The 12,843-nt window shown below is 38.4% G+C and overlaps 1 protein-coding gene across 1 annotated transcript; it reads right to left on the reverse strand.

Annotated features, from left to right (window-relative positions):
* Positions 1-3,425: 3,425 nt before the first annotated feature.
* On the reverse strand, positions 3,426-11,675 carry OGG1 (8-oxoguanine-DNA glycosylase 1). Its single transcript, XM_088851795.1, has 5 exons — positions 11,533-11,675; positions 10,846-11,010; positions 10,715-10,755; positions 3,957-4,167; positions 3,426-3,814 (listed from the first exon to the last, which is right to left on the reverse strand). The coding sequence occupies exons 1-5, from the start codon at positions 11,635-11,637 to the stop codon at positions 3,566-3,568; spliced, it is 771 nt and encodes a 256-aa protein (XP_088707921.1). The 5' UTR covers positions 11,638-11,675; the 3' UTR covers positions 3,426-3,565.
* Positions 11,676-12,843: the final 1,168 nt, after the last annotated feature.

Consider the following 12,843-nt stretch of genomic DNA (forward strand, 5'->3'; position numbering starts at 1 on the left):
TATACCTGTAAAATGATTAATTGCAAAATTACATTTCCATAAAATTGTGATATTTCCGTGTTTAACTTTGGATTTCTATAAAAGCTCTTCTGTTGATAATAGACTGTTTATCATGTTACATTTCAAGAATATCTATCCGAACTGCTACCTTTATGAAATTATTGTCCAAAATGTTTGACTAATTACTTTTAGGTATTTCAATGAAAGTGGTTATTATTAATTGCTTCAAGTGAATTCGCGTTAATGATTTCGATGATATTTTGAATACATGCTATTGTTGTTTTCTGATGTTAAAGAATTTCATAGATAATTTAAGTATAAATAGACCTATCCAATATTATGTGGACTCATCCAATACGCAGGTGAGGTATAAGTGAATCTGCAGGGATTAAGTGGACATATCCGATTACGTCGGTAGGGATTACGTGGACTCATCCAGTATGCTGGTGAGGTATGATTGGACCTACAGGGATTAAGTGGACCTATCCGGTTACGCCGGTAGAGAATATGTGGACTTATCCAGTACGCCGTTGAAGTTTGATTGGACCTGCAGGGATTATGCGGACCCATCCAGGATGCTAGTGGGGTATATAAGTGACCTTCTTGAAATGCTAATAGGATACTTTGTAAAATCCTTTGAGTTATGCATTTCTGTTAAATTGTTTTTATGCATGTCAATCTTTTGAATTATGCTTAATTGTGTATTCCTAAAAGTGAAATTATTCTACATAAGTGCTCTTCCTCTTATTGTTTTTAATAGACCTTCCTTTTTGAAAATATTGATATCTTCCAACTATGATTATTTTTTAGGACTATGATGATCACTTACTAAGTAGCCAAGCTCATCAATTAATGGTAAATTCTCTTCAGGATAATTGCAGCTTCAAAAGTTCGAACGCAGCATGACCATCTTTAAAGAAATTTGTAGTCATAATTGACTTTCCCTTCTAACTTTTGATCGAATGCACCATTGTAATTTTTGTTCTGTCAAGAGATGTATATACCTAGCTTTCATGCATAACATTAATTGTGAATAGACTTTGCACAAATTAAAAGAAATGGAAAAATCTGTTTTGATGCCATATGTAAGTAAGAATTTGAATATGTTCTATATATATATAGTATGTCGCACCTCAAGAATGTTAGTGAACTTAGAGTGTGACACATACACTACCATTGAAGTGTATAATCCATTATAAATGTCTTTTACATGCTCTCACAGCCTTTAAATGCCACAAACCCTAACAAAGAAAAGGTCAAGTAGCCCTAACTAAGTATTATACTAGAGCTTTTTGATTGAACAAAGAAAATAAAATTATTTTATTTATTAATAATATAGTTTTAAGAAATAAGGCATCTATTACAAACTCTCTAAATTTAGGAATGATGAAAACTAGAGTTTGTCAACACCTACAGAGTTTTTAGATACCCACCATATATTTATTATTTATAAAGTTTGAATAATAGAAGTTTTTAAATAATGTTTAAAATTTCCAAGCATTCCATAATTTTTGCTATCATTTTGATGTTGTGGATCTAGATCCCAAATATCTCTAATCACCATTCCGAAAAATCAAAAGCAAGGTCTCACATTGGTAGAATCACAATCTTGTGCACCAATGAATTGCAAATTTTGGAGAGGTAAAATCTAGATTACAAAGACATCGGAACAAGATTAAAAAAATGTGCAATCATAGTTCCTAACTTCCAGGAATTGGGATTTGTGGCGATTCTTTCATGGAAAACGTAGAATTGTGATTCCGAACCGAAATCACTACCTAAGGTGGACGATTCAGGTAACTATAACTGAAACTAGCCTTAACAATGTCAGGTTCAAATTTTCAAAAGTGAACTGAGTAAGTTTCTAAAGCGTATATTTTTTACAATAGCAACAAACACATCTTGCAAGTTACACAATATTTTGAACTTTGGTAATAAACTAGACTTAGAGACCAACCACTGATCCAATTATCACTAAAATATGGAGCTTCTATGTCCTCTTAAGTGATCCTTATTGATGGTGTTATGTGATCTGCAGTTTCTTATGGCAGTCAAAATTGACTGCCAGTCTGAAAGGATAATATGGCATGAACAGCACCAGACAATCCCCAGCTATCCCTCGAGACACACATTCATACAGATGGAGGTTCAAGGCATAGCCTATGAAGACTTAAGGTTGATATTCTCCCTCTAACCAATTATGACCGAGTATGGTAAACTGAGGTTTCTAAGAGCAGCACCAAAGAAACAACCTTCCTTGATATGAAGTCCAAAAGTAATCAGAGTTGGTTCACCAAAACACACTACTTATATTTCTAGGAGGTCCCTATCCACCATTGTATCATGCATAAAGACATGGCCTTTCACATCTCATCCCAAATAAGTGTCTAGACATGCGTCCTCCCATGTTCCAACTAGGAAACACATGTTATCCCATGTCTCAACCAAGAGATATTTAACCTCCCATGTCTTAACCAAGAGACAGGTGCCCCATCTTTCAGATCCATTCATTAACTCAAGCAAAAAGGTGTGGACTCATTTACCAAAGGCTTGCGATTATCTTGAGTTCAGCCCTCATGAGGGCTTATCCAATTCCTCTGTTTGGCTTAAAAGTCAGACCATCCAAGAAACGAAAACTCACAAGACATTGATAGCTTGATAGTAGTTTTATTGGCAATCAAGCTCATGGCAATTCTGTGAGTACCAAAAATGGCAACTTAATCAATTGGTGAAAAACCCATCGTGGCACTCGCTTAGGCTTTGGGCGGTCTGGACCACCCCGGCCGCCTAGGCACCGTCCGGTGTTTTGTGGAACACTGCAATCAATATGCTATAGATGGAGCAGGCATGATCAAAACCTACATAGGAAACAGTTAACGTGATACGCTCATAGAGTTACATGTGGCTCAGGTGCTGTTCTCAATACAATTATCTTCAATATTCAAAGTTTGCACAATCAGATAGCTCATAGCAACTCAACTGCACTGGATGCTGCTGGATGCATTTCAAGATCATTCCATCAAATGATTTATGGAAGAAATTCTTGATTTCTCATACGAAGCAAAGTTTAGGCAATACATCCAGAATTTGTCATAACCATCATGATCCATTGTTGATTCAATGGCATGGAATTTAATATTTTCTACCTCGCCGTCGGTGAGATGAGAATACAAGGAAATTCAAATTTTGAGTAGGTAATAGGAATGACACTTATAGCTGCCATGCTATGCCAGGGCATCCACCCAATCCCCCAGATTATGCATTTCATTATCTTCACGTTATACATACTTTCTAGCAGGTTACCTATTGGTTATACTTTCTAGCAGGTTACCTATTGCTATAATGTATCCTAATTTTATTTCCTTAAACCAAGTGTTTTAAAGAAACGGACATGAACCACAGCCTGCCAAACCATCAAAGAATTATTTTGTTCAGAAGAAAATGTGATCTTTCAAAAACTTGACGGAAACCGACGAGTATGACCCAATATCAACCAATCCATTACATCCATCACTCTTCTCTACAATGAAAATAACAAATCGCCAAATAATATACAGACAAATAATCAAGCACGAGATTTCCTCTTGTTCTTGCTAGTCACAAGCTTCTTAGAGGACGCCTCAGTGGCTTTATCACAATGCAAATGCACAGGTAACAAGGCCTTCTGAGACGATAATTCTCCAATGAAAAGTACAGTTTGTGCCCAACCTGCATACTTCCCAAATTTCATCACAAAGGCCTCAGCCACATGACGAGACAATTTGGGCGTCAATGTTGCACCTTCCAACTCAGGACTTATGTACCTTTTTGCTATCTTCACCCAATATTCCAAACAGTGGGGGAAAATAAAAAGAAAGGAAGAAAAAAAGGTCAGATAGTCTCCAAATGTGTCAAGCCTTCCTGATTATTTTATTTTTCCATCTCATGATTTCATTGAGTGCAACATATGTACCTACCTGCCAGACATGGGTATCAACAGGAATGGCGTGGTGTTGATCGAGAGAAAATAGGGCAACACAGGCTGCCACCTTTGGCCCAACTCCTGGCAAGCCCAATAGTGCATCGGTTACCTCTTGGAGCTCCAAAGTGCGGAGGGACAGCAACCACTCTGCACCTCCTCCAGGTTTCGATTGTAGGACTGCAACTGCATCCACTATATACTTGGCCCTGCTCTTTCATTGGTAACCCACAATGCAAAAAACACAGTATAATTTAGAGAGACTTCAATAGCAAGAGGAGCAAGAACAAACTAGAAAACAGTAAACAACAATGCAGTAGGCAGGGGAATGCATATTGTTTTCTTTTTCTTTAATTTAATGAGGGACAACTGAAAATGGACAATAGGGTGCATCCCTAGCATAAGACAAATATGATCGCCCATTATTTAATCCTTTTGAAGGTCATGTAAAAAAAGCATCATCATGTTTCACATGAGATGAGTATTTGGTAGACAAGATTATGTATCTAAACTTGCTTGTGAGCTCCAACATTTTGAAACTTGCACTTCCTGATGCTAAAATTAACATTACTTCCTTTCAACTCAAGCTATCAACTGGAAATGAATGGACAGCAGAAAAAGATACTAAATATAATGAACTACAGGCCAAAACCCTGAAATGCCCTAATGCTGGCTCGCATATGTCCCCTTGCATGTGTTGGCATATAGGAACCTTTGCAGCACGTCACATACAATTTATTGCTACCGAAAGAGTCGTAAGAATCCAATAATCTGATTGTATCACAAAACTCTAGCCATCAACTGGAAATGAATGGACAGCAGAAAGATGCCAAATAAAATGAACTGCAGGCCAAAACCCTGAAAAGACCTAATGCTGGCCTGCATATGTACCCTTGCATGTGTCAGCATATGGGATCCTTTGCAGCACGTCACATACAATTTATTGCTACTGAAGGTAGATACTTGAGAGTTTCTCAGAGTCGTAAGAATCCAATTGTATCACAAAACATTCCCAAACATTTTACTTCTCATACGGACTCAGCTTTCAGGAGGTTTAAGCCAGGAGGTGTACAAGGAGAAAATGGCTAATCTCTGACTACAGAAGACTAGGCTGCAAATGCCAAATCAGAAGGGTGTTTGAGCATTCCCAAGTCAGATGAAATTCACAAACGTTACATAATTTATGGCCTAGCTACCAAAAAACAAAACAAGGAGGACTATACTGAGTTTGAATTCAATAAGCAAACAAAGGACAACAGGAAAGAAGTGTAAATTTCTTTCCATACACTTCGCACCAACAACAATAATATGCCAATCAAAATTTGCAGGAAAATCCAATCGCATAGAAACATATCAAAGTCAAAGGACACACAACATAGCAACATCCCAAGAAATTGATTCTTCTTCTCATATCTTGAAAGATAGACACCATTCATATTTTTGGTTGATTGCCGCTCTGATTGCACAAGAGAGGCAATAGCATGCGATTCAAACCTCCAATTCCAAAATACTTTTCAAAGTTCAAACAGTGTTTCCTGTGATCAATAGTTGACTAGGTAGATGCCCAAAAGAGACATTTCGGAACTCAAACAAGCCAGTAATTCCTATATTTGTAAATACAGAGGACAGCCCATATTTGAAAATATAACTATTATCATCTTGGATTCATGACATTCATACCCGAAGTTTTTGCAATACAGTAAAATCTCGGTTTGGAAAGGAACGATCATGCCACAAAGAATTCACATAACAGCCAAAGAAGTGGCATTTAAAGGCTACATTCTTAGGTACATCAAATCACCCTCTCTCTTTTTGACTTTCAATCTAAAAGCATCTTAATGGAAAAAAATGATAAAAGGAATCTCCAAAAAGGTCACTAAAAAATCAACATCATCACCCTGGTGAAAATCAGATGCCAAACACCAACAAGCATTTAATATTTTAGCAATTGCATTCCCATTTAAGTGTGGCCAAATTAATCATCTAACTATAATGTACTTTTATGTCATGAAGAATATCTCACATGCTCAGAGAATGGAGGAGTTCCACCCAATGATTATTTTCATTTTTGATAAAGTCTCACTTCATATAAAGGATTTTACAAGCATCAAATATGTTTTTTTTAAATTGGTCAAAGTATATTATTAAGTGTTAATAGGTAAAGTACTCACAAGAAGTGAGTGGAAGGCGACCCACAAGCTGGGTGCCATTATACAAAATAGGTATCCGTGTGAACAAAAAAGAGTGGTTGGTCCATAGTTGCAGGAACCTGGGGGTTAAGGCCATCGTCCCATCTTAGGAACTTGATCCTGCAGTTCCACTAAGGGATCTTAGAGGGAGCTGGCTTTAGAGAAATAGGGATCTCGCTTCCTATAAAATAAGATCTCAGTCTACATGCTTGTAGGATCCCTCCAAGGAGAAGAAATATACTATTACTTGCACTATTGTTCCTCTCCTTAGTATTATAGATTTATTTCTTTACAAAATGTTATATTGTGGTGCATCTCACATCGTGGTTTACTAGAATTATGGAATTAAAAAATGATAATTTACTATCATAGTAGCCAATTTATGATATAATCAAACTATATTACTATGGTAAATTGGAGTAATGTAACTATGGCACTGGTAATAAGCTAAGGTGTATGATAATGGATCGAAAAAGGATTGGCTCATTCCCAATTTTATCATATACTATTAATTGATCTCGCTACACGAAGAATTGAGCTTAGATCCCTCTAAGTCAAAACTTCAATCCATTAACATGGGATCTCACTCCCATGGACCCTAGGATTTAACTCCTTAACTTGATGAATGCAAGGACATCAATCCTAACCCCAGAAAGCCTATGAGGGTTTAGTGTTCCCCAAACTGGTCCTGCTCCCGAACCCGCTTCCACCTCCAACAACTAGGGTTTGGTCATCCGCATGTTAGGAACTCAACTACTTGTACACGAGAGACAGTGGGTGTAGAGAGGGATGGAGAGAGACAATGTGAGGGGAATTAGGGTGAAATAGGTAAGAGGAATCAGTGTGTGAGGAAATAAAAGTCATAAAGAGAGACACACGAGGGAAAAAGAAGGTGATTGGCTGACTATCGATCCAGTGCTCAAACACTCTTGCTACTATTGGTTGGTAGCGTAAAAGTAGAGGAGAAAACATGAGAAAAGGCAAAAAAAGATCGCAGGTCAAGATGAAAGAAAAGATGGAGGAGATTTGAAGCACCAAAGAAATGGAGTAGGGAAGGCAGACCATTTGCTATGGCACCAAAGAGAGGGAGTAGGGAAGGCAGACCATTTGCTATGGAGGTCTCTACAGAAAGTATACGATAAACTGAATGTGAAAAAGAAAGGTTTTGGAGGGGTTGGGATGGGGGCGTTGGATGGGGCGCTCACCTAAGGAGTGCATGTCTCGAAAACAAGTGGAGGCCACCAACAAACTGGGTTGCTAAACCACTTGGGGTTAGGAAGAGAAACAAAGGTGGCCCATAGACCAGTACAAGCCTAGAAAGCCAAAGAAGACCAGAAAAAAACAAAAGATGAAGGGGGATCCTACAAACCAGATGGGCGCCCAAGAGGGAAAGGAAGGCACCTAAGCGGGCCTTTTTTCGATTTCTAAAAGCGCCCAAAAGGGAAAAAGAGGTAATTTGACCCCAAAAAGGTTTAAATCGGTTATGAGGGTTATTTTCAACCCCCAAAGTTTAAAGAGTACTTCCATAAGCCTTCAATATCTTAGCTATACCTATTTTTTATATTCAAAAGTATTTCTTGTGGTTTGAAGCATCCCAAACTTTTATTTTCTCATTGGAAGTAGTTTCTAATATGGAGACTTGGAGACTATTAATATACATAGCCTATTAGACTTTTAAATATTTTTAAATTTTGTATGGTTTGAAATTTGAAATTTGAAATTTTAAAAAAGTTTATTCTCAACATGCAATACGTCATATGTTTGTATATAAAACAGTATGTTACAATATTTTCAAATACAATAAATTACAAAATTGACACAAATATATGCATATATGTGCATTTGGAGCACACATACATGCATATATCTAAAGAATTTGTACCATAGGACGCCTGAGTGGGCACTAGGCCAGCCACCTAGCATTTTTTGAAACCTTGATGGAGCTAAAGGAGACATCGAGGAAACAGTTTGGGTCATGAATTTAAACTATGATGGCCCTGCAAGTGACATCAATGTCGTTTTTGTGGCCTTAAAATGCCTTGAGACTTGGTTTTTAGTAAAAGTTCTTTTTTGTTATTTCCATGTGTATGTACCCATGCTTTAGGAAATTCTCTGTTTGATCCAAAGTGTTGGACTCACATAGATGAAACAGGCCATATGAGCTATAGTTTACCACAATAGATGAGCTCTACTGGGATGAAACAAGCCATTAGAACAGATCTGAGTAGGCTTTACTTGGAATAAATACGCCATTAGAGCTAGTTGCAGTTGAGCCTATCCGGGGCACAGCGGCTCCATCACTTTCGCCTTGGTGTGCAATTGGGTATTAGCTAGATGAGTGGACCTACACCCTAGGCAGGATAAGCTTAGTCCTTATGATCCTTATCGCCCGAAGAGGACTCACAGGTTCCCTGTCAAGGTCAGCCCATCTTAGTGGCGGATGTTTCTAAACAAATGATGAAACAAACACCTGGTGTTAGATGGTGGCTTGTGAGATGAGAACCTGAAGCCTCGACAAGACATCATATACAATTGGTCAGCTAGTTACTTTTCGTTTGGTTCGATGTTGGATCAATGGCATACATGTGCTTGAGAAAGGACTCCGCATGCAATAAAGGACGAACACTCTTGGTCTGTAATTGCTCTGCAGGACCTACAACTTGTCCTAGGGTTGGTTCATGCCTGGAATCTATGTCCGCACTCTGGCACTTCTATCACTTGGCTCGCTTTGATAGGCCAATTGTGAGCCCCTTGCATGATAGACATGTGGGTCTCGAGCTTGTTGGGTTGGTTTGAGGTCTTAGATGGGTCATAGTAGTTGAGGAATGCCGAGTAAAGAACTTGATTCCATCGCTAGCTTTCTCTTCAAAGGATTTTTTAAGAGGCTTTTCAAAGGTCTTCTTAAGAAAATAAAAATAGTTTTATTTCTCCATTTAACCACCTAAATCTAGTATATTTTAATAAATTTCTTTTTTTGGTATTTTAATGTTGTTAAAGAATATAAGTCATTTAGGATATTTATAGGCCCAAATGGTGGCCCATTAAGGGACATGCATAGTGTCCATCCAACAAGATTTAGTAGTCTAGATCTAATCAGACTCCATCTAGAGTTAGAAGAGAATTGAAACTAAGAATCCTAAGGATAATGGTGTGCAAGATCTGTTGGGAGAGTCTATCCCATGTAGGAGGACCTCCTTGGAACTTGCTATTAGTGGGGGGCATCCATTTAGCATAGAAGTGTTTGACTTTTTGAACAAATCATGGGAGGTAGTTGGTTACGTAAAGATAACCTCATGTGAGAGAATGTAGGCTTCTTCAAAAGAGATATCCTCATGTGAGCCCCACATAAGATGAGATAAGATTAAATAAAGCGGTCAAAGATTCCACCCTTATCTATCTTAGAGAGAGAACAAATTATAAAAGGGCCTCACAAGGGGGGTTGTTGCTCTCTTGGTGAGTTTAACAAAAAGCCTCTTTTTATTGGTTGCAACCTCTCCATTATAGAAAGAAGAAATACACGGATCTTTCTTTTGCAGAATCTTTCTTTTGCAGAGAAGAAGAAGAAGAGAAAGAAGCCTGTTAGAGCGAGAGCCTTTTCTTTTTGAGAGAGAGAAAGCCTCCAGAAAAGAAAAGAAGCCTTTGAGAGAGAGAACCTTAGAGAGAAAAAACCCTTTAGAAGAAATCAAAGAGCCCAAGAAAGCATGTTTTTTGAAAGAACATTGTAACCGTTATTTTAATGGTGGATCTGTCTCTTTCTCCTGTGGACGTAGCCTAAAAGGTGAACTACGTAAATCTCAGTGTAAGTAAATTATTCGCTTTATTGCACGATTTTCACTCATACAAACGCACATCGGTTTAGTATATCTTGTATCCCATAAATATGGGTTCCACCCGTGCGAGAGGGCTTGAACGGGTGAGCCCAACAAAATCCACCCTCAATCCATGATAGCTGGCGAAGGAATGGATGCCATCATTGTCGATAAGTTAGAAGCCAAATTATTCTTTTTTTTTTTCTTTTTGTTTTTCTTTACCCATATTGACCTCTATATAAATGGAGGTGGAAAACAGACAGACTGAATGGAATGGTATGTGAGATTGAATCAGTTTCATTGTAGATAAGCAGGTAGCCTGAGGCTGTTACAATTCATTTCTAGAAATTATGGGCAAATAAAAATGAAGAAACTTGACTCACGGAACTCCTAAAAGAGTCAAACCTTCCAATGGTTTCGATGCAAGGATCCCACTAATCCATCACTGAAAGATGAAATACAAACAAATCACAAAGGCCATTGACATTTAAAGATATTTTTCATAGTAGCAAAGGGCATTCCTATGTAGGTAAAAGGAAGTCATTTCCCCATGAAACCAAGAAACTGAAACTAATTTCTCAGACTAGTAAAAATTGACTAAGAACCCAACTGCATTACCTTGTGCATCCATTCAGCATTTCAATAAAAGGGGCACCATAAACGAATCAACTATACGACAATCATAAACAGGAGAATGACCTAATATACATTAAAAAAAAAAATGAAAAGAGAGAGACAGAGAGAGAGAGAGAGCCCACCTGTAACCAAACCCAGCCTTGCGCAGCTCCTCCTCCGAAACCTGCGACAGCCGCTCCAGTGAAGGAAATGCATGGAATTTAAACCCACCAACAGAGGCCAAGTAAGGGCCAAGTGAAGACAGATATGATACCATCTGTGTAATCCTCGGTATGTTGTTATTGGACGAACAAAGAAACTGGAAAAGGCACTCCAATGGGTCCTGTCTCAGCACCCGAGCCCCAGACATATGGGGAGCGAGCTCCGCAAATCTGGAATCCGCCTCTGAAAACTCAGCCCAAAGCTCTCCCAGAGAAACCTGAAGGTTCATAAAGTCTTTGAGAGAATCCATTGCAAAGGCCTCATCCTTCGAAAGAGAGGGAGAAGAGAAACAAGTGCGGTGGAGGAGATAGGAGATGGAGCCATCTTGGAGCTGGCGAAGAGAGAGAAGGTGTGAATTGAGGACACCTGTGAATTGTGTTGAGGCCGTTTGCTTCCATGTGAAGGTCTGACCCGTAGGGAAGGTTAGAGGCAGAGAGAGCTCCGAGATGCCCATGTTGAGGAGGGGCTTCCATTCTCCATCGGGTGAAGAGACAGTGGGTTTGAGAAAGAGAAGGGGTCTTCTGGTTTTAGAGGACGAAGGCAGAGAGGAGGATGATTTCGAGAGTTTTTGGATGGGAGGGATTGGGGTTTGCCGCCTCCTCAACATCGCTATCTCTCTACGACACCTCGCAAGCAAGTCCAGGTGGAAGAGCAATGAATGTCTCAGGGCAGCATGAGAGAAGAGATATGAATATCCGAAAATTTTTAAATTTGTTGTATCTTAAAGATATGAAAATACCTTTAATGCCTCTTCTCTAAAACCAGGTCCCGTCTTCTCCAAAAACAATGTCCTCTCTCTCTCTGAGAGCTCGAGCCATCTCCTCTCACCATATTCTTCTCCCATTCCTCTACTTGTTTCCTCACTGGGGTTTGAAATGATTCGATCTGGAAAATCCTTGAAGCTGTTTAATATCTATCTTTATCTTCCTCTAAAGTTGGATTGATTTTAGGGCAAAATTTGTTGTATTGGATGTTGAAATCTCATTCAGGCATTTAGAAACAAGAGAAGTGCCCTTAAATCTTACCTTGCATTTCAAGTTCTAGTATCTTGGAACCTAAATCTGTATTTTTTATACGTATATAGGAGTTGTAAAAATTTGATGAATTAGCTGATTCTTCAGAAATTTGGGATTCATTTTCATTATATTGTGTTTTAGTGATGATGAGCAAGAGAAAATCTGTTTAAATGAAAGTTTCTTCAGATGTTTTTTTTACTAGCATGCGAGAAAGATCTAATACTCGAAATAATTCCAAAGAGAGAAGAAATAGTCACTCTAGAGGGTTTTGGGGTGTAGAAACTAGAAGGTGTTCTCTCTATGAAGTATCATAATCCCTACACGGAATTTAATGAAACAATGTACGGGTAACTCTCCATCAAGCACTTTAATAATAATCCCTATGGAAAAGGCACATGTAAAATCCTAACATCAAGCTATGTAAAACCTAATTTTAGATAATTTCCTTCAAAAATTTTAATTTGTAAGCAAATGCAATTTTATGAGAAAAACCAAAATTGGGGAAATTAGATTAATAAAAAATTCAAGAATTTCAAAGGAAAACCGTAAAAAATTTATAGATAAATCAAATAATTCTAAAGGAAACCTAAAATGCTCCAAATTAGGTTAATTGTATTTAAAGATTGATAAATAGAGAGATATGAAGTTTCATGATGTTAATCCTCTTTACACATGTTATTTTTCATCATGAACTCTGGTAAGCTTTTGCCCTTACCTTGATTTTCTACTTTTTCAATATGAATTTATTTAATCCTTTTGTAAGGAACGAGATTTTTTCAGCCTGAGGAAATGCGCGGCAGTAAGAAGACAGCCGTGCACAGCAGTGAGAGACAAAAGAAGAAGAGAGCGCGCGGCAGAGAGTGTCGCCATGCGCGGCAGTGAGAGACAGAAGAAGAAGAAGAGAGCGTGCGGCAGAGAGTGCCGTCGTGCGTGACAGTGAGAGATAGAAGAATAATAGAGCGCGTGGCAGAAAGTGCCACCGTGCACGAGTGCCGCCATGTGCGGCAATGAGAGACAGAAGAAGAAGAGAGCGC

Source organism: Amborella trichopoda, chromosome 11 (genome assembly GCF_054954075.1).
Source record: "Amborella trichopoda isolate Santa Cruz 75 chromosome 11, AtrichopodaSantaCruz75HAP2 v2.0, whole genome shotgun sequence".
NCBI classification, from domain to species: domain Eukaryota; kingdom Viridiplantae; phylum Streptophyta; class Magnoliopsida; order Amborellales; family Amborellaceae; genus Amborella; species Amborella trichopoda.

Excerpts from the sequence above, each read along its gene's own strand:
- OGG1 (XM_088851795.1), bottom strand. The coding sequence starts at position 11,637 with ATGGGAGAAGAATATGGTGAGAGGAGATGGCTCGAGCTCTCAGAGAGA. Across the intron at positions 11,011-11,532 it reads TTAGAGAAGAGGCATTAAAG|GTTTCTCTGGGAGAGCTTTG; the intron begins GTATTTTCATAT and ends ATGAACCTTCAG. Across the intron at positions 4,168-10,714 it reads AAGGCTGGGTTTGGTTACAG|GGCCAAGTATATAGTGGATG; the intron begins GTGGGCTCTCTC and ends ATGAAAGAGCAG.